At 40.7% G+C, this 25,178-nt stretch overlaps 1 protein-coding gene across 2 annotated transcripts in view; it reads left to right on the top strand.

Moving 5' to 3' along the window:
* The window catches only part of HYDIN (HYDIN axonemal central pair apparatus protein), a 323,416-nt gene that overhangs the window by 165,883 nt on the left and 132,355 nt on the right, over window positions 1–25,178 (top strand). Inside the window, exons 23-24 of one of the 2 annotated variants that reach the window (XM_004431814.3) lie at window positions 22,364–22,501; window positions 23,220–23,301. In XM_004431814.3, coding sequence (XP_004431871.2) covers window positions 22,364–22,501; window positions 23,220–23,301 — 220 coding nt within the window. Of the gene's footprint in view, window positions 1–22,363; window positions 22,502–23,219; window positions 23,326–25,178 lie in introns of both variants that reach the window. The other variant, XM_087419963.1, reaches the window with a different exon arrangement.

Genomic DNA, 25,178 nt, shown 5'->3' with positions numbered 1-25,178 from the left:
AAAGGAACATGTATTGTTCTCACATTGATTTTTCTGTGATAAGTGTCAGTTGTTCAATATTGTGATTGGAAGAGAAGGGTGGAAGGGATGGAGGAGGGGGTGGAGGAAGCCTTATTTTCTGGATGCTTCCATCTATCTCTTCGTCATCCCTCAATTTCTGTTGCCTTGAAAGTGGAACTTTTCTAAGATATATTAGTGGTAGTTGAGGTCTCGGACTGTGGAATCGGACATAGCTGATTAAAATCAGGCTCTGTCCTCCTGGCCATGTGACCTGTACCCTGGCTTACTCACCTGTAAGATGGGGATAATGGAGAATCCTAGAAGAGTTGTTATGAGGATTAAATGAGATATGTCTATAAAATGCCTATGTCCGCAAGATATGAAAGAAAATCTGAAATTGGTGGCTGTTTTCAGGTTCTTGTAGGGTCCCTTCCTGTCCTTCATTCCTCCGTATTAAGTGCTGCTAAGCGAAGCACTCCCAGGATCCTAAAGTGTTGGAGCTATAGGGTCCTTAGACACTGAGATGATGGACCCAGACCCCTTTTCCTTCTGACAAGGGTAGAAAATCCTTTTCCTGTACCAAGCCACATTCATCAAGGCTGAAGCCAGGCTTTAGCAGGTCACGGCCCGTGTGTGGTCAGGAAAGCCATGCCCACAGTGCCTCCCTGTCCTCCCCACCACTCCTCCCTGCAGCCAGGCACACCCAGATCCATGATCAAGGGCAGGCCCTTGCTTTGCCTAAGGGCCCAACCAAGAAAATAAAAATGTGTAAGGGGACACATGGTTTTTTATTTTTCTTTCAAAATAAAAATAGCTTTATTGAATCCAATGGGGCAAGCACTGGGTATCCTTACACCCCAGTGTCCCGGGCTGCTCAGTGTGCTGGCCAAGAGCCTGGCCTCTAAGGCAGTCTCATGCTCGGCCACCTGCCCCGTGTGACCTTGGCGGGTGTCTGAGCATCCCTGAGCTTTGGCTTCCTCATCTGAAATGAGAGGAATGATAATGGCGCCTCCCACATTCGGAAGTGGTGAAGACCAAATCAGCCCCTACCTGCAGAGCTCTTGAAACTGTGCCTATCACATAAGACATGCTCAGTAAATGCCAGCTGTCATAGCCATTCCTTTATCGAGGACGCTGAGTGGATCAGTACCCCTGTCATCCTAACCCTGGGCTATGTTTGAGAAGCGGTATCCCAGAGGCAGCTTTGAGATTTTCTCTCCTGAAATCAGTCTGAAGCCATTTCAGGACACGTGGAGACCCCACAGGGTCTGGGCCGCAGGTGTCTGTCGCTGTCCATAAATATCCTCCTCTCTTTCCCACAGGCCCTGCTCCTCTCTGAACCCTTTAAGCTTCTGCACTCATGTTTTTTCTTTTCCTTGCAGAGCAGTTTGGATAAGAGAAAAAAGCAAACATGGAGCCCTGAGGCTAGAGGGAAAGTAGCTCTGATGAGGGAGCAAAAGGGGTCAAAAAGAGGAAACAGACGTGGCCACTGCTGGCCTCGGGCAAACTGCCACATCCAGCTCTTCTGCCCCTCCCGCCCCCTTTCTTTCCTGACTCCCCCCTCCTGTGTCTGAGCTAGAAGGACAATTTCACAGCGTGAAGAATGAACCCAGTGCAGATGGGGGCTAGCCCCCTCCCTCATAAACTGGCAGGAAGTAGACAGCACTCCCAAAGGATTAATCTAGGTGAGATTAAGAAGGGGAGCCCTGGGCCCAAAGGGACGAGGGGCGAGAGTCTTAACCAGAACCTCTGTGGCCTCCCTCACCAGCTCAGAGTGTTACACGACCTGCTCTTCTGAGGCGTGTGTGGCTGAAGGTTGAGCGGCAGGTGACCTAAGACTATTCCCTTAGCAGCAGGGCAGAAGTACTAGGGGTTAGGACTTCAACATATGTATTTCAAGGAGAAATGGTTCAGCCCATAACAATCTTCAATGAAAAAAAGTTAAAATCAGTAAAGATATGAGTAAACATTTGAAGAGTGAAAAGGCCACAGTAGCAGAAGCCCATGAGTCAGGGAGAGAGGTAGCGATATGACTGGAAAATTCTACAGGGCTGGGTCAGGTAGGGCCTTCTAGGCTTTGCTGAGGAGGTTGATTTTTTTTCAAAACGTAGTGAAGAGCCATGGGAGGGTTTTAAGTAAGAGAGTGACATAAGCTACCGTAAACCAGAGTCAGCAGAAACAACCATCCTTAGACTAACAGAAACCACAAGAGGTCATTAGCAACAGACCCATTAAAGGAACAGACTCATTAAAGGAACTTCTACTGGATATACTTAAGGAAGAAGGAAAATTATCCCAGACATAATGTCTGAGATGCAAGAAGGATTTCTGAACTAACAAAATGGTACATTACAGGTAAATTTAAACTACCATTAACTATAAAATAATAACAATAATATATAATCTGTAGGATTAAAATAATATCAATATAGGACTAAAATACTATTCAGGACAGAAGGGGAGAAATTAGAGTTAAAGATTTTAAGGTCCTTGAGTTGCTCGAGAAGAGGGAAAAGGTAAATTTTAGACATTGATATGTTTAACTAAAGAAAAGAAGTAAAAGTACATAATTAGAAGAGGAAAAAAATTAAGTGAAGGGGAAAAATATAATCAATCCAAAATAAATCAAAAAGTAGAGGAAGGGGTTACATGGAAAAGATACAGAGAAAGAGTTAAATAAATAAAAAGTACAGAATAATGTAATAAAATAAATCCAAATATATTGATAATTGAACTCAAGGTAAATAAAACTAGCTGAGAAAAAGATTGTACTTCTGGATTTTATTCATAATTATGCTATTTTTAAAAGACACACCTAAAATAAGGACACAGTAATGTAAAAGGGTGGGGAAAGATATAACAGACAAGTTCTAAGGGAGTTCTGGGGAAGCTATGCAATATCAGATAAAATAGACTTAAAAACAAAAAGGCATTACTGGAAATCAAGAAGGTTACTAGGTCATTTAAAAAGTTCAGTTCACAAGAAAGATATAATTATTCCAAACTCTATGCATCTAAAAACATAACTTCAGAATACATAAAGCAAATACAGGACCACAAGCAGAAATAGATAAATCTACTATCTTTAATAACACTCTGTCAAGCAGGCAAAAAAATCAGCAAGACTATATAGCTTGTTCTGTCCAATACAGTAGCCACAAACCTCATGTAGCTATTTAAATGTAAATTTTTTGAAATTAAACATGCAGTTCCTTAGTCACACTAGCCGCATTTCAAGTGCTTGATAAGCACATGTTGCTAATGTCTACTGTATTGAACAGCACGGATATAGAACATTTTCATCAATGCAGAAAGTTCTATTGGACAGCGCTACTGCAGACAATTTGCACACAACAGGCTTGATATAATTGATATATGTAGAACACTGCACTAAGAAAAAACAATCTTCCAGCCCTATGAAATATTTATGAAAAATTACCATATGCTAGGGCTTAAAGCAAATCTCAACAAATCTGTTGTTATAAATCAATAACAAATAGATATTTAAAAATGAACAAGTAAACAAAAACATAGGCTTAGATGTTTTAAAGTACACCTGAAATTTATACAATGTTATAAACCAATGTTACAGCAATAAACAAAAACTTAAAAAAAAAAAATACACTTCTGAATAACCTATGGGTGAAAAAAATCACAATGAAAATTAGAAAATACTTAGATTGAATGATGAGGAAAATAAACTAGTGGTGATGAAGCCAAAGTGTACTTAAATGAAAATTTGTAGCCTTAAATCAGTGGTTCTCAACTGAAGGCGATTTTGACTCCCAGGGGACATTTGACAATGTCTGGAGATTTTTTAATTATTATTATTATTATTATTATCACAGTTGGGGGGAGCTACTGGCATCTGGTGGGTAGAGGCCAGGGATGCTGCTAAATATTTTTTAATACACAAGACAGCCGCCAACAACAAAGAATTTTCTGGTTCAAAATGTCAATAGTACTGCCATGCAAAAACCCTACCTTAGATGCTTATGTGATCAAAGAAGAGATGCTGAAAATTGAGTTAAACATTCACAACATTAAAAGTTGGGTAAATAAATAAATAAAGCAAGCCAAAGAGGGCCAGCCCTGGTGGCCTAGTGGTTAAGTTCAGTGTGCTCCACTTTGGCGGTCCAGGTTCAGTTCCTGGGCACAGACCTACACCACTTGTCTGTCAGTGGCCATGCTATAGTGGCAGCTTACATACCAAAAAAAAAGGAAGATTGGCAGCAGATGTTAGCTTAGGGCGAATCTTCCTCAGCAAAAAAATAAATAAAAATAAAAAAATAAAGCCAAAGACAGTAGACAGAAGGAAATGCTGAATATATGACCAGAAATTAAGGAAAGGGAAAATTAACATAAAATACAAAGAATCAACAAAGCCAGGAGTTGGCTAGTTGAAGAGACTAATAAAATTGACAAGTTCACGTAAGACTGACCAAGAAAAAAAAGACATAACCTTTATTAGGAATAAAAAAGTGACATAACTATAGTTGCAGCACATATTAAAAAGATGAGACTTTTATGAACAACTTTATGGTAAAAATTTGAGAACTTGGACAAAAGGGACAAATTCTTAGAAAAATACAATTTAGCAAAACTGACTCAAAAAAAAAAAAATCCAAATGGTCTTATAATCAATCATTGAATAAGTTGAATAGTTTCAAATCTTTCTATAATAAATCACTAAGTCCTGATAGATAAAGGCAAATTCTTCCACACATTAAAAGAACAAATAATTCCAAACTTATACAATACTTTTAGAGAAAAATAAAAGAGAAAATATTACCCAACTCATTTTGTGAAACTAATTTAATCTTCATACCAAAACCCATTAAGCCAAGTCAGAGACATAAATATTTCAGGTCATTCTCACTCATTAATTCAAAAATATAAATGTAAAATATCCACCAAGATATTAGCAAACTGAATTCAGCAAAGGACAAAAAGATAAGATATCATTACCAAGTTGAATTTATTCCTAGAATGTAAGGTTGGTTCAACATTAGAAAATCTAATAATTTAATATACCACATTACCACAGTAAAGAAGAAAAACCATATGATCATCTCAATGGATTAAGGAAAAACCATTCAATAAAACTAAACAATTGTTCATAGGAAAATTTCTTAATCTGATCAAGGATAACTTGAGAAAATGATAAAATGCTAAAATAATTTCCTTTAAAATCAAAAACAAGACAAAGTTTCATTTCTATTCCACGATTTGCTAAAGATCCTAGCCAATGCAGGAAGATACGAAAATAAATAAAACAGACTAGATTTGGAAAGGATGAAATAAAACTGTCATGTTATGATTATCTACATAGAAAACTCAAAATAATCTACAGGCAAATTACTAGAATTAGAAAAAGAATTTAGTCAGGATGATGGTTGGATATAAGTTATACAAGCCAATTGTATTTTTATATAGCAGCAACAAATAGAAAATAGAATGCAATAAAAATGTGCTTAGGGGGCCCAGCCCCGTGGCTTAGCGGTTAAGTGCGCACGCTCTGCTACTGGCGGCCCGGGTTCGGATCCCAGGTGCGCACTGACGCACCGCTTGTCCGGCCATGCTGAGGCTGCGTCCCACATACAGCAACTAGAAGGATGTGCAGCTATGACATACAACTATCTACTGGGGCTTTGGGGAAAAAAAAAGGAGGAGGATTGGCAATAGATGTTAACTCAGGGCTGGTCTTCCTCAAAAACAATATATATATATATAAGAGACTCGATTTAGTAAAGATGTCATTTCTCCCCAGAATGGTCTATAGCTTCAATGCAATTCCAATTAAAATCCCAACAGGTTGATCATAAAACTTATATGAAGAGCAAAGGGATGAGACTAGCTAAGCCCCTCCAAACAAGGAGGTCTTCCTCTACCAGATATCACTTTATTATAAAAATATAATAATGTTATAAGTGTGGTATTGGTGCACAGATAGACTAAAGGAACAGAGTGGAGTCCAGAAACAGACCCATACATGTATGGAAACATAACAGAGTTGAAATTGTAAAACAAAGGAGAAGGGATGGCCTATTCAGTAAATGATCCAGGGACAATCTGTTATCTATAGAGAAAAAAGTAAAAATGGATCCCTAAACTCACAGTATACAAAAAAATAATTCCATATGGGTTAAAAATACAAGTGTCAAAGTCAATTTTTTAAATTTGAAGAAAATGTAGGATAATGTCATGATGATCTCTGAATAAGGAAGAATTTCTTAAGTAAAATACAAAAAGCACAAAACCATAATGAAACTATTCATAGTTTCTGCATCAAATTTGAGAACTTTTATTCATGAAAAGACACCATAAAAAGAATTTAAAAACAAGTCACAAACTGAAAGAAGTTTGTAGCACGTGTATGAACTTCAAATTATTAGTGTATATAATATATAGAGTATGCCTTTGAAGGAAAAAACAAAATTCAATTTAAAAATGGGAGAAAATGAGCAGTTATTTTCTATCCTCTATCCACAGAAGAGGAAATATTAATGGCCAATAAAGATATAAATAGATGGTCCACCTCATTAGTAATCTTGAAAATGGAAATTCAAACAACAGGGATCTCAAGTCAAGATGGCAGCGTAAGCAGACTCGGAACTCACCTCCTCACCTCACCAGCATGGGGGTTTGCCCCACCTTCCAAAGCCTGAAACAATTGGGTGCTCCTGTGCCTGAGGCCAGCCCCACCCAGCTGCAATCCTCAGAGAGCTGACAAAAGACCTAATAGGCTAGAGGCTTACAGCAATTGTAAGGCCCTGAGCCTAACAACCTGCCACGCTGGGGGCCTACTCACTTAAAAGAAATACTGCAACACAAATGTGGTATTAGAACTTGCAGCCAACTGTGCTGGGGCTCCCCACACCTGATAAAGAGACTGAAGGGCCCACAACAATTACAAGCAGCTGAGCATTACAACAGCTGGCCAGGAGCATAACTTGGCCTCCCTGGATGCCTACAGGGAGAGCAAACAGGCCACAACAGAAGGACACACGTAGCCCACATAGGGGTCACCCCTAGAACATTGAGAACTGAGGGAAGCACACTGGAAGCCTCCTAAGGCATCACTTACATAAGGTCACCTATCCAAGAGCAGGAGACGTAGCTGACCTACCTAATACGTAGACACAAGCACAGGGAAAGAGGCAAAATGAGGAGGCAAAAGAATACATTCCAAGTAAGGGAACAGGACAAAACCCCAGAAAAGGAACTAAGTGAAACAGAAATGAGCAACCTACCTGACAGAGAGTTCAAACTAAGAGTGTTAAGGATGCTCACTGATCTGGGGAGAAGAATAGATGAACTCAGTGAGAATGTCAACAAAGAAATGGAAGATATAAAAAAGAACCAATCAGAAATGAAAAATACAATACTGGAAATGAAAAATTCATTAAAGGGACTCAAAAGCAGAGTAGAGGATACAGAAGAACGGATCTGTGAGCTGGATGAAAGACTAGAAGAAATTACCCAAGGTGAACAGGTAAAAGAGAAAAGAATTAAAAAGAGTGAGGACAGTCTAAGGGACCTCTGGGATAACATCAAGGGCACTAACATCCGTGTTATAGGTGTCCCGGAAGAAGTAGAGTGAGACAGGGGGGCAGAGAATCTATTTCAAGAAATAATAGATGAAAACTTCCCTAACCTAAGGAAGGAAACAGATATCCAGGTACAGGAAGCACAGAGAGCCCCAAACAAGATAAACCCAAAGAGGCCCACACCAAGACACATCATAATCAAAATGTCCAGAATTAAAGATAAAGAGAGAATCCTAAAAGCCGCAAGAGAATGTCAAGTTACATACAAAGGAAACCCCATAAGGCTATCAGCTGACTTCTCAGCAGAAACCTTACAGGCTAGAAGAGAATGGCATGATATATTTAAAGTGCTAAAAGGAAAAAACTTACAGCCAAGAATACTCTACCCAGCAAGGTTATCATTCAAAATGGAAGGAGAGATCAAAATTTTCCCAGACAAGCAAAAATTAAAAGAGTTTGTCACCAAGAAACCAGTGCTACAAGAAATGTTAAAGGGACTTATTTAAGGGAAAAAGAGAAGACCACAAATAGGAAAAATTATCTATTTCCATGATAAGAACGTAATGGATACAAATGCACAAAAAAGAGGTTAGATATGATATCAAAAACATAAAAGTAGGGAGGAGGGGAGTTAAAGAGTACAGCTTTCAGAAAGAGGTCAAACTAAAGTGACCATCAATTCTGTATAGAAGAAGAAAGGACCAGAGAAGGACTACTAAAACACTGAGAAAAAAAAAAAGTTAAATAATGGCAGTAAGTGCATACTTATCAATAGCTACTTTAAACGTCAATGGACTAAATGCTCCAATTAAAAGGCATAGGGTGGCTGACTGGATAAAAAAACAAGACCCATATATATGCTGCATACAAGAGACACACTTCAGACCTAAAGACACTCACAAACTGAAAGTGAAGGGATGGAAAAAGATAGTCCACACAAATGGCAATGAAAAGAAAGCTGGGTAGCAGTACTCATATCAGACAAAATAGACTTTAAAACAAAAACTGTAAAAAGAGACAAAGAAGGGCATTACATAATGATCAAGGGAACAATCCAACAAGAGGATATAACACTTGTAAATATCTACGCACCCAATATAGGTGCACATAAATATATAAAGCAATTATTAACAGACATAAAAACAGAAATAGACAGTAACACAATAATAGTAGGGGACTTTAACACTCCACTTACACCAACGGATAGATCATCCAAACAGAAGATCAATAAGGAAACATTGGCCTTAAACGACACACTAGAACAGATGGACCTAGTAGATATATACAGAGCATTCCATCCAAAAACCGAAGAATACACGTTCTTTTCAAATGCACATGGAACATTCTCCAGGATTGATCACATATTAGGCCACAAAACAAGTCTCCATAAATTTAAGAAGATTGAAATAATACCAAGCATCTTTTCTGACCACAACAGTATGAAACTAGAAATCAACTATAGGAAGAAAATCAGAAAAGGCACAAATACGTGGAGAGTAAACAAAATGCTACTGAACAACGACTGTGTTAATAAAGAAATCAAAGAAGAAATCAAAAAATACCTGGAGACAAATGAAAATGAAAATACGACATGCGAGAATTTATGGGATACAGCAAAAGTGGTTCTAAGAGGGAAGTTTATAGCGATACAGGCCTATCTCAACAAAGAAGAAAAATCTCAAATAAACAATCTAACAATGCACCTAAAGGAACTGGAAAAAGAAGAACAAACAAAGCCCAAAATCAGTAGAAGAAGGGAAATAAAAATCAGAGCAGAAATACAGGAAATAGAAACCAAAAAAAAAATAGAAAAAATTTATAAAACCAAGAGCTGGTTCTTTGAAAAGATCAACAAAATTGACAAACCTTTAGCTAGACTCACCAAGAAAAAAGGAGAGAAGACACAAATAAGTAAAATCAGAAATGAAAGAGGAGAGGTTACAACAGACACCTCAGAAATACAAAAGATTATAAGAGAATACTATGAAAAGCTATATGCCAACCAATTCGACAATCTGGAAGAAATGGATAAATTCTTAGAATCATACAACCTTCCAAAACTGGATCAAGAAGAAGTAGAGAATTTGAGTAGACCAATCACCAGTAAGGAGATCGAAACAGTAATCAAAAACCTCCCCAAAAATAAAAGTCCAGGACCAGATGGCTTCCCTGGTGAATTCTACCAAACATTCAAAGAAGACTTAATACCTATCCTTCTCAAACTCTTCCAAAAAATTGAGGAGTGGGGGAAGCTCCCTAACTCATTCTACGAAGCCGACCTTACCCTGATACCAAAACCAGACAAGGACAACACAAAAAAAAGAAAATTACAGGCCAATATCACTGATGAACATCGATGCAAAAATCCTCAACAAAATACTAGCAAATCGCATACAATAATATGTCAAAAAGATTATACACCATGATCAAGTGGGATTTATTCCAGGTATGCAGGGATGGTTTAACATTCGCAAATCAATCAACGTGATACACCACATTAATAAAAAGAAGAATAAAAATCACATGATCATCTCAATAGATGCAGAGAAAGCATTTGACAAGCTACAGCATCCATTTATGATAAAAACTCTGAATAAAATGGGTATAGAAGGAAAGTACCTCAACATAATAAAGACCATATATGACAAACCCACAGCTAATATCATCCTCAATGGTGAAAAACTGAAAGCTATCCCTCTAAGAACAGGAACCAGACAAGGATGCCCACTCTCACCACTCCTATTTAACATAGTACTGGAAGTCCTAGCCAGAGCAATCAGGCAAGAGAAAGAAATAAAAGAGCTCCAAATTGGAAAGGAAGAAGTGAAACTGTCACTATTTGCAGATGACATGATTTTATATATAGAAAACCCTAAAGAATCCACCAGAAAACTTTTAGAAGTAATAAACGAATATGGTAAAGTTGCAGGATACAAAATCAACGTACAAAAATCAGTTGCATTTCTGTACACTAACAACGAAGTAGCAGAAAGAGAAATTAAGAATACCATCCCATTTACAATTGCAACAAAAAGAATAAAATACCTAGAAATAAACTTAACCAAAGAGGTGAAAGATCTGTACACTGAAAACTATAAAACATTTCTGAAAGAAATTGAAGAAGACACAAAGAAATGGAAAGATATTCCGTGCTCTTGGATTGGAAGAATTGACATAGTTAAGATGTCCATACTTCCTAAAGCCATCTATAGATTCAATGCAATCCCTATCAAAGTTCCAACAACATTTTTCACAGAAATAGAACAAAGAATCCTAAAATTTATATGGAACAACAAAAGACCCTGAATAGCTAAAGGAATCCTGAGAAAAAAGAACAAAGCTGGAGGTATCACACTTCCTGATTTCAAAATATACTACAAAGCTATAGTAACCAAAACAGCCTGGTACTGGCACAAAAACAGACACACAGATCAATGGAATAGAATCGAAAGCCCAGAAATAAACCCACACATCTATGGACAGCTAATCTTTGACAAAGGAGCCAAGAACATACAATGGGGAAAAGAAAGTCTCTTCAACAAATGGTGTTGGGAAAACTGGATAACCACATGCAAAGAAATGAAAGTAGACCCTTACCTTACACCATACACAAAAATTAACTCCAAATGGATTAAAGACTTGAATGTAAGACCTCAAACTGTGAAACTTCTAGAAGAAAACATAGGCAGTACGCTCTTTGACATCGGTCTTAGCAACATCTTTTCAAACACCGTGTCTGACCGGGCAAGAGAAACAATAGAAAAAATAAACAAATGGGACTACATCAAACTAAAAAGCTTCTGCACAGCAAAAGAAACCATCAAGAAAACGAAAAGACAACCTAACAATTGGGAGAAGATATTTGCAAACCATACGTCTGATAAGGGCTTAATCTCCAAAATATATAAAGAACTCATGCACCTCAACAACAAAAAAACTACCAACCCAATTAAAAAATGGGCAAAAGACCTGAACAGACATTTCTCCAAAGAAGATATACAGATGGCCAACAGACACATGAAAAGATGTTCAAAATCACTAACTATCAGGGAAATGTAAATCAAAACTACAATGAGATATCACCTCACGCCCGTCAGAATGGCTATAATTAACAAGACAGGAAACCACATGTGTTGGAGAGGATGTGGAGAGAAGGGAACTCTCATACACTGCTGGTGGGAGTGCAAACTGGTGCAGCCACTGTGGAAAACAGTATGGAGATTCCTCAAAATATCAAGGATAGAACTACCATATGATCCAGCTATTCCACTGTTGGGTATTTATCCAAAGAACTTGAAAACACCAATTTGTAAAGGTACATGCACCCCTGTGTTCATTGCAGCGTTATTCACAATAGCCAAGACTTGGAAGCAACCTAAGTGCCCATCAAGGGACGAATGGATAAAGAAGCTGTGGTATATATACACAATGGAATACTACTCAGCCATAAGAAACGATGAAATCCAGCCATTTGTGACAACATGGATGGACATTGAGGGTATAATGCAAAGTGGAATAAGTCAGAGGGAGAAGGTCAAATACCATATGATTTCCTTCATTAAGTAGTAGATAATAACAACAATAAACAAACACATAGGGACAGAGATTGGATTGGTGGTTACCAGAGGGGAAGGGGGGAGGGAGGAGGGTGAAAGGGATAATTCGGTACATGTGTGTGGTGATGGGTTGTAATTAGTATTTTGATGGCGAACATGATGTAATCTATGCAGAAATAGAATTATAATGATGTACACCTGAAATTTTTACAATGTTATAAACCAATGTTACTGCAATAAACAAAAAATTAATTAAATAAATAAATAAAAACTGAAAGTGAAAATAGAAAAAAAAATTTTTCTTCAAAAAAAAAAAGAAATTCAAACAACAGCTAGACACCATTGCATACCCACCAGATTGGATAAAATTAAATACGACCATACCAAGTGTTGTTGAGGATGTGGACGAATGATCATACATCGCTAATGGGAGTGTAAATTGATACAGTCACTTTGGAAAGCAGTTTGTCATTCCCTGGTAGTCGATCATGGACATTCCCAAGGTCATGCCCAGCCTTCTAGCCTGTCTGGTTTTGTGTCCTCTTTCCTCGATTCTGCTTCTCCCCTCAGTACCCAATTGGTCAGTACGTTCCACCAGTTTTTCTTCAAAAGGTTTTCCCAGATTGGTACTTCCTTTCAGCTCTCCTCACCATCTTCTTACTCAAGCATACCTCCCTCCGGCTTCCTACTGCATTGCTAGGTGGCTTGCTTCTCCCTGGTTTCCACTGGTCCACACTAGATATTACTTTTCTTCAGGCTACCGCTTTCATCATCTCATGTCCTTCCCTCTGACATCTGTTGCTTTTCAAGGTGATGAAACTTCCCATCTGTGCCCCTCCCTATCCATAATCTCTTCTCACTCTTACTATCTCCAGTCTCTCTATGCCTTTACCCTCAGTACAAGTGCTCCAGATCTTAGAAAGCCCTTCTCTTAATCCTCTTGTTGTATTAATCGCCATCTCTGTATGAGAAAATGTAAGAAAACAATACACTAGTTGCCCCATTCACTCACCAACCCAATTTAAGCTGGCTTTCAGCCCCCTCACTTAACTGAAACTGCCTCTCTAGGAGATCAGTGAGGATTTCATTACCCATTTGAGGTCCTTTCTTTCTTTTTCTTTCTTTCTTTCTTTCTTTCTTTCTTTCTTTCTTTCTTTCTTTCTTTCTTTCTTTCTTTCTTTCTTCCTTCCTTCCTTCCTTCCTTCCTTCCTTCCTTCCTCTCTTTCTTTCTCTCTTTTTCTTTCTTCCTTTCTTCCTTTCTTTCTTCCTTTCTTCCTTTCTTTCTTCTTTTCTTCCTTCCTTTCTTCCTTCCTTCCTTCCTTCCTTCCTTCCTTCCTCCCTTCCTTTCTTCCTCCCTTCCTCCCTTCCTCCCTTTCTCTCTTCCTCTCTTCCTTTCTTTCATTTATTTATTTTTTGTGAGGAAGATCAGCCCTGAGCTAACATCCATGCTAATCCTCCTCTTTTTGCTGAGGAAGACTGGCTCTGAGCTAACATCTATTGCCAATCTTTCTCCTTTCCCCCCTCCCCAAAGCCCCAGTAGATAGTTGTGTGTCATAGTTGCACATCCTTCTAGTTGCTATATGTGGGACGCGGCCTCAGCATGGCCGGAGAAGTGGTGCATTGGTGCGCACCCAGGATCCGAACCCGGGCGGCCAGAAGTGGAGCGCGCACACTTAACCGCTAAGCTATGGGGCCAGCCCAAGGTCCTTTCTTACTCCACGTGTTCCGTGATAGCCACTCTCTTTTTATTGTGAAATTACATCATATATGCAAAAGTGTATATAACGTACATACATAGTTTAAGAATAATAATGAAATGAATATCCATGTTTCATCACCCCCATTATAAATAATGACATTATTAGTAAATTTGAAGCCCCTTGGAAAAGAGAACAGTGTGAAGTCAACTTCCAGCAGACCTGCTCATCTTCCATGTTGATGTCCCTGGAAGCTTCCCAGGCCTTCCATCACCCAGGCTTCCCATAGCCCATCCGTCTAGACTCTCCCCTCCTGCTGTGATGGGCCAGCTAATTTATCTGACCAGGGATCAGATTAGCCTCTGAGACTAATGGGAGGGCTGTAAGCCATCTCTGAAGTCTGAACTTCCAAAAACAAGTTCCTGCCTTTGTAGTTGGCCTGCAAGTGACTCAAGGCCAAGTAGAGGGAGACCTTTCATTCTCTTCATATTTAACTTAAAAGCGATCACCATGTTAGAAATCATATAGTCTGCTTCTATTTGTAGTTCAGTTTAGTCCAATTTCCTGAGATACCGTATCTCTTACCCCATAGAGAAATGAACTGTGCTGTTTTTCATTTCAATTTTGAGTGTTACAAAACTTCTTCTACTGCTTTTATGTTATTATAGAAGAACTCTAGTTACCTTATTATAGATTCATTCTTTTAGGGCATCTTCCCAATGTCTCCAACATCGGTGGAAGGCATCAGCCTTTTAGATATTCTTTGTGAGCTAGGCTGGCTTCTAAAGAAATCAGTGGGAAGTATCAGTGCATATCCGAACCTGAGTTAGGGTTATGTCTGCTTAATTCATTTAGTGATCTGATTCTTTAAAAGAGTTCATTTGATTTAGCTGTGAGTTCATCTTAATTAAAATCCCCCCAAAGCTAGCTACATCTACTGAAGACCAGGTGTTAAAAGAAATTGACTTTCAAAACCATCCTGTTTTGAAAATATTTCTGAAGAGCTTTGAAGCTGATTGTAAGGGAGATTTCACAGCCTACCTGTTCGGCAGCATTTCTAAGAGCATGTAGCAGTGGGGACACCTTCTGGAGCTTTTATAGAAGTGGCCATTTCTCACGGAAATCCCTCTTGAGAGCTTCAAGGTAGATTCTGGGCACATTTCTCCACCACTCACCTCACAGCAAAACTCTTTGTGGGGAGACACATCAAAGGGCAAGGTCAACTGTGTCTTGCTTTTCCTTATCTAGATACAATCAGGATGGGTCTCTCTTTTTCCAAAGAAAGGTTCTAGACAATACATTGTATAGTCTTTATATTGTGGATTCCAGTTACTTTTAAAATGAAAAAGCCTACTTTGCGAGTTACTGCCATGGTCATGGCATGGCATGAAGTAGGCCAAGAAGCATTCAGCCTGTTGATCAGGTAGACTTTCCAGTAAAGTTATTAAGAGCATGAGCTTTAGAGCCAGGCTAACTTAGCTCGACCGCTTGTTCTCCGAGCCTCAGTTCTGTCATCTGAAGACTGAGGACCATCATAGTACCCATCTCATCGAGCTGTTGCAAAGCCTTAATTAGGCAGTTCTTATTAAGTGCTTAATATAATACCTGGTAGAGAGTAAGTGATAAATAAATGTTGGCTGCAGTTACCTAATTAAGGCCTGTCTTAGTCCGTTCAGGCTGCTCTAATAATATACCAGAGACTGAGTGGCTTATAAACAACACATATTTATTTATTGTGGTTAGAGATACTGAGAAGTCCAAGACCATGGTGCAGACATATTTGGTATGTGGTGAGGGCCCACTTCTCATTTATAGATAGCATCTTTTCACTGTGTGCTAACATGGTGAAAGGATCAAGCTGCCTCTCTGGGGTCACCTTTATGAGGGCACTAATCCCAATCATGAGGGCTCAGCCCTCAGGACCTAATCACCTCCCAAAGGCCCTATCTCCTAATACCATCACTTTATGGGTTAGGATCTCAACGTATGAAATTTGAGGGGACACAAACATTCTGCCCATAGCAGGGCTCTTGTTTTATCACCATTCTTTGTGATATTCTTTCCACTGAATCACCAGTCAGTGATTCTCAGCCTTGAATGCACGTTAGAATCACGTTGGGAGCTTTTAAATATCCTGACTCCAAGTAAATCAGAATCTCTGTGGGTGGGACTCAGGCATCAGGTGTTCTTCAAGTTCCACAGGTGATTCCAATGGACAGCTGCAGTGAGAACCACTGTTCCAGAAGCACCAACTGCAACTCCTTTTGAGAACCTTTAAAAATATGGTTTTCAGGTAGGGGGTGGGCACAAGGGGTGAGGGGAAACATATATATGGTGGTGGACAAACAAAAATGTACAACCCAAAATTTCACAATGTTATAAACTTTTAAAACATCAATAAAAAAAAATATGGTTTTCACGTCCTAGGGACTGAGTAACTTGAGTTTCAGCTACTCAATTGTGTCCCACCAACTTCCACCTTAGCACAGGTGGCCAGTTGGAAGCATTCTGGGACATAATAAAGTCAGAGTGCTAAGGCAGGCTGCTTTCCATCGTGGGTATATATGTGCAGTTCACTTCCCCTGCTCATGTGGCAGAGCTAGAACGTGCTTGTAGGGAAGGCACTGAGCCAGCCCCATCTGCTTCCGTCTGTCGTTTACTTCCCAATGTGGGAGGATCAGCAAGTGTAAGACCACAAAGCCAGGCAAAAATGGAAACGTGGCTGGGACTCGGTGTTTGTGCCCAGAGAGGCTCAGGATTTTGCCCACTTTTAACATGATTTAAAGTGATGATTATAATCTGCTCCCTTTAGAAGCAGCAATCAGGGGCCTACCTAATCTGGAGCAGGTTTGTGATGTGTAGAGTCAGAGGAAGGAAGGGAGGGAAGGAAAGAGGAAGAGAGGGAGCAGTTCAAGAAAATGAGAGAGGCAGAGTTAGATAGCTGAGAGGAAGAATGGGAATGTACAAAACCACCTGATCTAACAAGTAAAGATGAGTGGTTTGCATAACATGGCACACAGATTATAAATTAAAAACAATGGAAATATGAGGTGTGACTATAGGAGAAAATATCTCAACAATGAAATCAGTTATGCTGAATAGCACACATTCATATCCTTGGATTGTTGAAAACTCCAACTGGCCCTCTAAACCATGCTAGGAGCGTTGATAGGACACTAGGTGCCTGCTGTGGGATGTTTTCCCATTTTGATATCAAAACAGAGGAGCAGGAGGGGTGGGAGGCTTGACCATGAAGGGTCTTGTAAGCCTCACTAAGGAGTCAGCTTTGTACTCAGGAGAATCAAGAGTCTTCTAAAAGGTTTTAAGTGGGGAAATGAAATGATCAGAAATCTCACTTGGGTTGCAGAAGGGACTGTGGATTAGAAGACGGTGGCAGCCTTGGAAAAGGAGTTGAAAACGGAGATGAAGGTGGAGTTGGGGTAGGAAGTTCCAGGACATATTAGGAGATGGAAGGGCAGGACCGTGGCCCTGGGCTGAGGATCCTATCCGGATAGACCACAACCCAAGACTCTCTTGCCACTGCTGCCTCCTCAGCTGCCCATGAGCAAGGCTGGCTAGACAGAAGGGATGGAAATAAGAGAATAGTGGAGGAGACAGTAGGGACCACCATAATAAGCATCCCTTGGTCACCTATGTTCCCCCCACATTTGCTATTTGTGCTCGGCAACCTCCTCCACTCAATGCCAGGAGGAGGAAGTGTGTGAAAACAGTAAAAATAAAGTGGCCAGAGGAGGATCAGCACCTCTCCTGTCCCCGTGGCTGCCCTGCCCTGTTCCTGTCATGCCTGCCCCCACTGTTGGCCATCACTGGCTCCCAACTCATTGCTTCTACAGTCTTCATCATCATCATTGTCATCATCACTGTCCTCCTCATTATCATCTGCTTCCAACTGGCACCAACTATACACCCTCCTCCTACCACAAACTTTGCACTTATCCCTAGAGAGTCCAAGTTCTCTCAATCCTCTTTCCTTTACAGATACTTTTCCCTCAGGCTATACATCCTCTCCACTCTTCATCAAAAAAAGTACCACTCTTCCTTCCAGATGCAGTTAGATCATCTCCTCCTTCATGAAGACTTCCTCACGCATCCAGGGCAAGTTGGTCTCTCCCTCATCTGAATTCCAATAGACTCTTCCCTCATCTGAATTCCAAAAGTGATGGTAATCCCCACCAACCCCAGCACAAGAACAGCTCACGTGCATTGAACATTTACTATGACCCGGACACCCTGCTGAGTTTGCTACATGAACTAAGCCTCACAACAATTGGATGAGGAAGGTTCTGTCGCTAACAGAGTTCCCAGGTCATGTAGTGCATAAATGGGGAAGCCAGAATTCAAATCCATGTCATCTGACCTCACAGCCTTGCTCTGAACTACTGTGCTCTCTGCACATCTTGCTGTTGGAGCACCTGTGCCCCGAATTATACCCAGTCCTATGTCTCTGACTCTAACCTACCAGCCTCTGAGTCCCTTGAAGCAAGAATTGACTTTATTATCTTTGGAATTGTACAGTGCTACGTGGATTCCCTAGAAACAGAACCTGAGATGGTGGTTCTTGGGCAGATGATTTATTGAGGGAGGGCTCTCAGGAGAAACTAGAAGACGATAAGAGAAACAAGATAGAGCATAGGGGAACACTAGGGGAAGATGTGATTTCGGAAGAAGTCTAGCCTCTGCCTGACCCAGTGGGGTGCTCTGGAGTGAATTGCATCAGAGTTTGTCCCAGTCAGAGACAAGGAGGCTGGGCTCTTACGGCCCTCACTCTCATCAAACAGTCCTTGCCTGCAGTTTGCACCCTAATGGGAGTGAAGACATAACCTCCCAGACAGCTCCCACCGAGCCAGGGCAATGCGCCAGAGAAAGGTGCAACCATCACACACAACACCCAGAGGATGAGTACACCGTCCCAGTGAAGCGGATCAAGAGGATGCACCAACAGCATCCTGCAGGACCTTTTTATCCAACCAGTGGCTGTTTTCACCCTCTGTAGTGGACACTCCCAGAATCCAGGTCCAATGAATCAATGGATGAGAAGTCATTGTGTCTCCTACAAGGCTGCCTCCCCTTTTCTGAGACCTCTGCTGCACTGCACAGACTTCAACAGGTGTCCAACACATACCATTCCATCTCTAAATATCATCTCAACTACAACACAAAATATGAACTGAAACACAACATGTTCTTTGGGTTTCTATTTTGATGCAACACTGCTTCCATTGAAGGGAGAGCAGGAAATAAGAGGGGTGGATTTTTTTTAATTTGCAGCATAAAAGATTGTATTGACCCTAACCTACCCAAGAATTGAAAATAAAGTCTGAAGAGGGAGACTGCTGAGCCCAAACCAGTGTGGCTGATCGCCAGTGTGGCTGACACTCCTGCAGCTCTGTCACAGCTAAAGGGAGGCTTCTTTCCTGGCTCCTCCAGCGAGTCTGATACAGGGAGCTCTGAAATTGGAGCAATATTGATTTTTCTCATTTGCTACACACTCCCTTTTAAAAATAGCCAAATCTAATCCTGTTTGGGTCAGCATAACAGGAAAGTAATCATCTGTTCCTGAGGGTAAAATGAAATCTGATCCAAAAAACTCTACCAACATTCTATTTCAATTTTTTGCAGCAGGTTTTCAATTTTAATGACAAGTTACAGCCTTCATGATGATAAAGGTTTCGCTGTCTCCCGTGGCTCCGTCTGTTAGCAGTCAGGCTGCCTTACTGGTCTCCTTTGTTTCCAAAGAGACCTCTCACGTCCCAGTTGTCCAGGTATCATTGTCAACGGAGGTGTTGTTTGCAGACACTCTGCAGCTCTGTATTTTTCCTTTACAGATATTCTCATATGCTTTTTTATTTTTCGTTCAGCACAACATCCCAAGGGGGTGCAAATGTTGGATGAGAGAGTGCTATTATGTGGGGCGGCGATCTGGCAGAGTCTCCCCAGGTGTCTCTGCTGACCTGGGGTGATTTAATAAGTGCTCCAGATCATCCTCTGCTGATTTCCACTGTCCCTAGCTGGTAGGGCTGAGTAATAGCCCCATATTCATTATCAGTTCCAGTCCTTAGGCATCATGTTGCCATTCCTACCCATGACAGGTCCTAAATCTGGCTGTACATTAGAATCAGCTGGGAAGACTCTTAAACGGCTAACTCCTGGGCCCTACATGAGACCTGCCGAATCAGAATTTACCCAAGGATGAGGTTCAGGAATCTTTATGTTAGTGAGCATCCCAGCACCCAGCCCAACATGAGTCCTCTGCCCAGAATGGTGTGGTTTCAGCCTAAGGTAATGTCACCTAGAGACATCTGGCCTGGAATATGCCAAATGTAAGCTCACGGAATAAGACAAAAAGAGCTTTTCCACTCTTCTCCAAGGCCATCCCAGGTGGAGATGGGGTGGAGGTGGAGGTGCAGAATAGCCAAATTACCCTGCATGCTGCTTACCTGTTCTCGTTCAACCATCTATGCATTCACCTATCTATTCAGTCAGACATATGTGGAGCTCATGCTTTCGATATAAGACCTGGACTATGGGGGCTATAAAGAGGGCATATCTTGGATCCTGCCCTCCAAGAGCTCACAGTTCAGTAGTTGTGCCCAGAGTTTTCCCAAGGGGAAACTGAACTGATCTCTCTTTTTAAAAAGGGAAAGTAGGGCTCAGCTCAGAGCCTTCATCAAGCAAGAAAATAATAACATTGATTTTTTTCCATTGTACTGATTGTTCTAAATATGGTAGATAAAACTGGTCTATAATTGATAGTAATGGTATAAAATAAGCCTATTAATGACCACCACAAAGTGCTACTACTGTATATTCATTTGAATAGTCAAAATTAAAAGGACTGAATACTAAGCGTGGGTGAGGATGTGGACCAACCGAAGCTCTCGTACACTGTGGGTGGTAGTGTAAAATGTCATAATACCACTTTGTAACACATTAGAGGAAATTTGGCAGTTTCCTATAATGTTAAACATATATATACAATACAACCCAGCAGTTCCCTTGCTAGGAATTTACCCAAGAGCAATGAAAACATATGTCTACACAAAGACTTGTACACAAATGTTCTTTGCATATTAAAAGCTAGAAACAGCCTAGGTGTCCATCAACAAGAAGATGGGTAAACACGCTAGTCATCCATACTATGGAATACTGTTCAGCGATAAAAAAAAAAAGCAGACCACTGCTCCTTGCAATAACGTAGATGAATCTAAAAAACATTATGCTGAGTGAAAAAAGTCAGACACAAAAGAGTGCATATTTATGATTCCATTTATATGAAACTGTAGGCATATCTAATCTGTAGTAACATAATTATATATCAGATGAATGTTTGTCTGGAGCCAGGGTGGGGATTGACTGGGTAGGGGCACAAGGGAACTTTCTAGGATGATAGAAATGTTTTGTGTGTTAATATGGTGGTGGTTACACAGGCATATATATATATATATGTAAAAATTTATCAAACCGTATGCTTAAAATGAGTGTAGTGTGTATGTAAATTATACCTCAATAAAATTGATTTATCAGGTGATACTCAATATGGCAGAAATCATGAAGTTGGTAGAGGAATGCCCGAAGTTTAGGAAATGCACTCTGATGCATGGTAGAGAGTGAACAGTATCCCAAAGGAAGTACAGATGAAATGCTGTGAAACTTCAGAGAAGGAAAATTTTCTTCCGGTGGGAACATGGGACAGTGGTGGGAGCTTCATGTAATAGATGACATTTCTGCTGAGCCTCTGAGAAAAAGTAGAGTGCATATGAGGATAGAATGAATATATGACTGAAATTGGGTTGAAATTAATATCAAGGGCTTCAGATGGGGGAGGGGGGAGTACCATAAAAAGCCACATGCACCCTGAGGGGAACAGGAAGGATGGGGGTGACCCCACCACTTTGGCATTTGTGACCAAAGGCCTTTCTAGTCAGTGAAAGCTGAACATATGGACTGAGCACCAGCTGGTGCAGTCACCCACCTCCTTCTTGGTCCTCTGCTTGGAGAACTTGAGTGGCAGCAAAGCTCGCTGGCAGGGCCAGGACCAGGGGGAAGCAGTGGAGGCACAGAGAGCAAACATGGTAGGAGGCAGGGCCATGCAGAGGCTGAGCCCTCGCTTACAGGACCTAGCCCTGCCGTCTGGTTATCTGGGAGCAGGAGCCCTGGTAACTCATTCATCCGTGACCAGGCCTGAGTGCCTGCTCCAGGCCACACACTGTATTCGATGCCATATTAGATACAGGTCCTCAGCGAGCCACAGTCTAGCAGGGAGGGGAAAAATAAGTGTGAGAGGGAAGCCTAGGGGCTGTGGGTGTGCAGAGGTGAGTCACTGGATCCAGACTGGGAGGGGGTGGTCTGGAGGTTTAGGAGAAAGCAAAACCTCAGCTAAGATTTGAACAAAGTAAGTCCAAGGGATAGTGTAGAGCAGTCCCTTCTAGACCTGCCTAGTCTAGGATTTGGAGCTTAGCCTTAGAAACTGAGAGCCCACCTGGACACTGATTTGCAAAAGCTGATGTGTGCCTGTGTCCTCCCTTCCATGCCTTCGCAGGTTTGTAACATGGCCGAAGAACCCCTCCAGTGCCCCCCTGTCCCAAGAGGAGTCCGTCCCAGGAACTTCAGCATCTCCCAGCTCACCAGCAGTCCCAGCCATAGAGTCCCCTGAGACTGATCTAAGTGATTTTGTTAAGTAAGTGCAAATGCAAAGCCAGAATGGATTTTTTTTAAATAGCATTCTTTTCTCTACACTGACTTACATTCTCAAACTCATCCCTCATTTACTCATCCAACCACTCACCAGTCAACAGTTTAACGAGTGCCTTCTATGTGTTAGGCCCTGGACTAGGCGTCTGGGATATGGAGTTGAAAATCACCTGTGATCTCAGGAGGTCATAGCCTCCTGAGTCCTGGGGGACTGAGCCCTTCCTATCACGTTGCCCTTTCTACCTGTCGCAGGTCTGCAGCCAGGGTCAGGTCAAGCAGGGTAGGGTGTAGCAAGCAGAAAAGGATATGACAATTGGCCAAACATTATATCCTCACACTAAAACGCCCCAACAAATGATGAAACTTAACATTGAGCACTGGGGACACATCCAAACGGTCTGAAGAATTTCTAGAGCTTCCCAGAACTTTTTGTAAGTTGGACATGGATTTGATAAGCCAGGAAAGAAGAGTTGGTACCTACGGAAAATTGACCAGTTTGATACCTTAGACTGCATGGTGGGAGGCAGGGAGTAACAGGGCACTGACCAGCTGATCTCTTGAGAAAGACCTCCCTTGAATAGGAACCCCATCTATTATTTGGGGCACAGTAGTAGGGGAGAGGAGGATGGGCTATTACACAGCTGAAGACTGTGTTGTAATGGCTGCCAAATGAGTGATTCTCCACATTTCATTAAACTCCCCAGGACCGTCCCTGTGGATGAAGATGTTGGATCTGAAGAAAGAGAACACAAAAAGGCAAAAGTGCCCACCATTGTTATCTCAGATGTACGGTTTCCTTTCCCTGGATGGGTTGGCAAGTCAAGGGTCCTTCCCATAACATAAAAGCAGAGCCAGGAGCACAGTGGCAAGTGCAGTACTGGGGTTTGGCTGCAATGAGGCTGCAAAACTTTATCCAGACAGCCACAGAGCCAACACCTCCATGAGAGCCCGAACACCTCGGCAAAGGGATTTTCTCTGTAATGGAAAAGCCACTTACCTCTAGACCTTGGTTGATCTTGTGCTCTTCCCAGCCCCTAGATAGAGGCTGCAAAAGAACTATTTTCCTCAATAATTCCATAGTAAAAATAAAGAGGAGATCAAGAGAGTTTAAAAATTCATACCCATAAATTCTCCTTCTAGAATGATGGCCTAAGGAAATCATTGGTGATAACAGATTTATGTACAAAGATGTTTGTTACAACACTTTAGAAATAGCAAAACATTGGGAAAGTAAATTACTGTATGTCCATAATGATATACAATCTTTTAAAATGGGGTTTGTCTCAGTAGTGGCAGAATGGAGGTAAGCTAGCATTTTCATACTTTGTAGGTAGCAGTATAAATTGGCATAGCCTCTATGACAAACAATTTGGCAAGTATATCAAAATTTAAAATGCACGGTTCCTCTCCCAGGATATTATTCTCCAGATACGCCTTTACATTTACATAAAGGCATGTAACTATCCTTGTACATTGCAGCTTTGTTCGTAAAAACAAGAAAAATTGGAAACGACTTAACTCCACCAATAGGAGACGGGTTGAATAAACTAAATTATATCTGCACAAGGCAATACTATAAAATCCTTTGTAGAAAATGAGAAAGTTCTCTATATACTGATTTGGAGCAATCTCTGATATATTAAGTAAAAAAATACTATAGGGGCCAGCCCCGTGGCTTAGCGGTTAAGTGCATGCGCTCCCCTACTGGCAGCCCGGGTTCGTATCCCGGGCGCGCACCCACACACCGCTTCTCCGGCCATGCTGAGGCCGCGTCCCACATACAGCAACTAGAAGGATGTGCAACTATGACATACAACTATCTACTGGGGCTTTGGGGGAAAAAAAGGAGGAGGATTGGCAATAGATGTTAGCTCACAGCCTATCTTCCTCAGTAAAAAGAGGAGGATTGGCACGGATGTTAGCTCAGGGCTGATCTTCCTCACAAAAAAAAAAAAAATACTATATTTTCTTTTTCTTTAAGTGTTTTAAATGATGCTTGTGAAGAATATTTAGTTACATGGGAAGATGGCACTCATAATGCCAACTGAAAAATCAGAATACAAATATATATACATATATACACACACATTATACACACACACATATACATATATCTACAGTGTAACCTAATGATTGATTTGTATTTCTGTCTTTGAAACCTCCCTTATTTTCTAAATTTTTTAGAGTAGTGTGTGTGTGTATATAGAACACTTGTCTTTTAAATGCTAATTTTTTTTGTTTTCAAAGATGTTTGTTATAGAAAACTCAAGGATACAGAAAAATGAAAGCAAAAATCCTCAAAATCCCACCATTCATAGAAAAATGCTACTGAAATTTTAGCAAACAACCTCCCACATATCTCTGTTTGCATGTACAAATCTCTGAATGAATGTACACAAGCTCACACCGTCAAGTGTGATACATAGGCATATATAATTTTACACAAATGGAACTGCTTTTTCACTAAATAATATGTCATGCACATCCTTCCCAGTCCCTAAATATACATTGCTTCATCCTCCATGGATAGAGGTACCACACACTTCATTTAAAGTGATCCCCTATTTATAGGTACTTAGTTTGCTTCCAAAGTTTTGCTATTATAAATACCACTGCCATAAACATCCTTGTACATACATTTGGGGCACTCGTCCAATTATCTC

Source organism: Ceratotherium simum, chromosome 30 (genome assembly GCF_057802395.1).
Source record: "Ceratotherium simum simum isolate JZ-2026a chromosome 30, ASM5780239v1, whole genome shotgun sequence".
Classification (NCBI taxonomy): domain Eukaryota; kingdom Metazoa; phylum Chordata; class Mammalia; order Perissodactyla; family Rhinocerotidae; genus Ceratotherium; species Ceratotherium simum.
The sequence above is the reverse complement of the archived record's forward strand: the minus strand, read 5'-3'. Positions and strand labels throughout refer to the sequence as shown.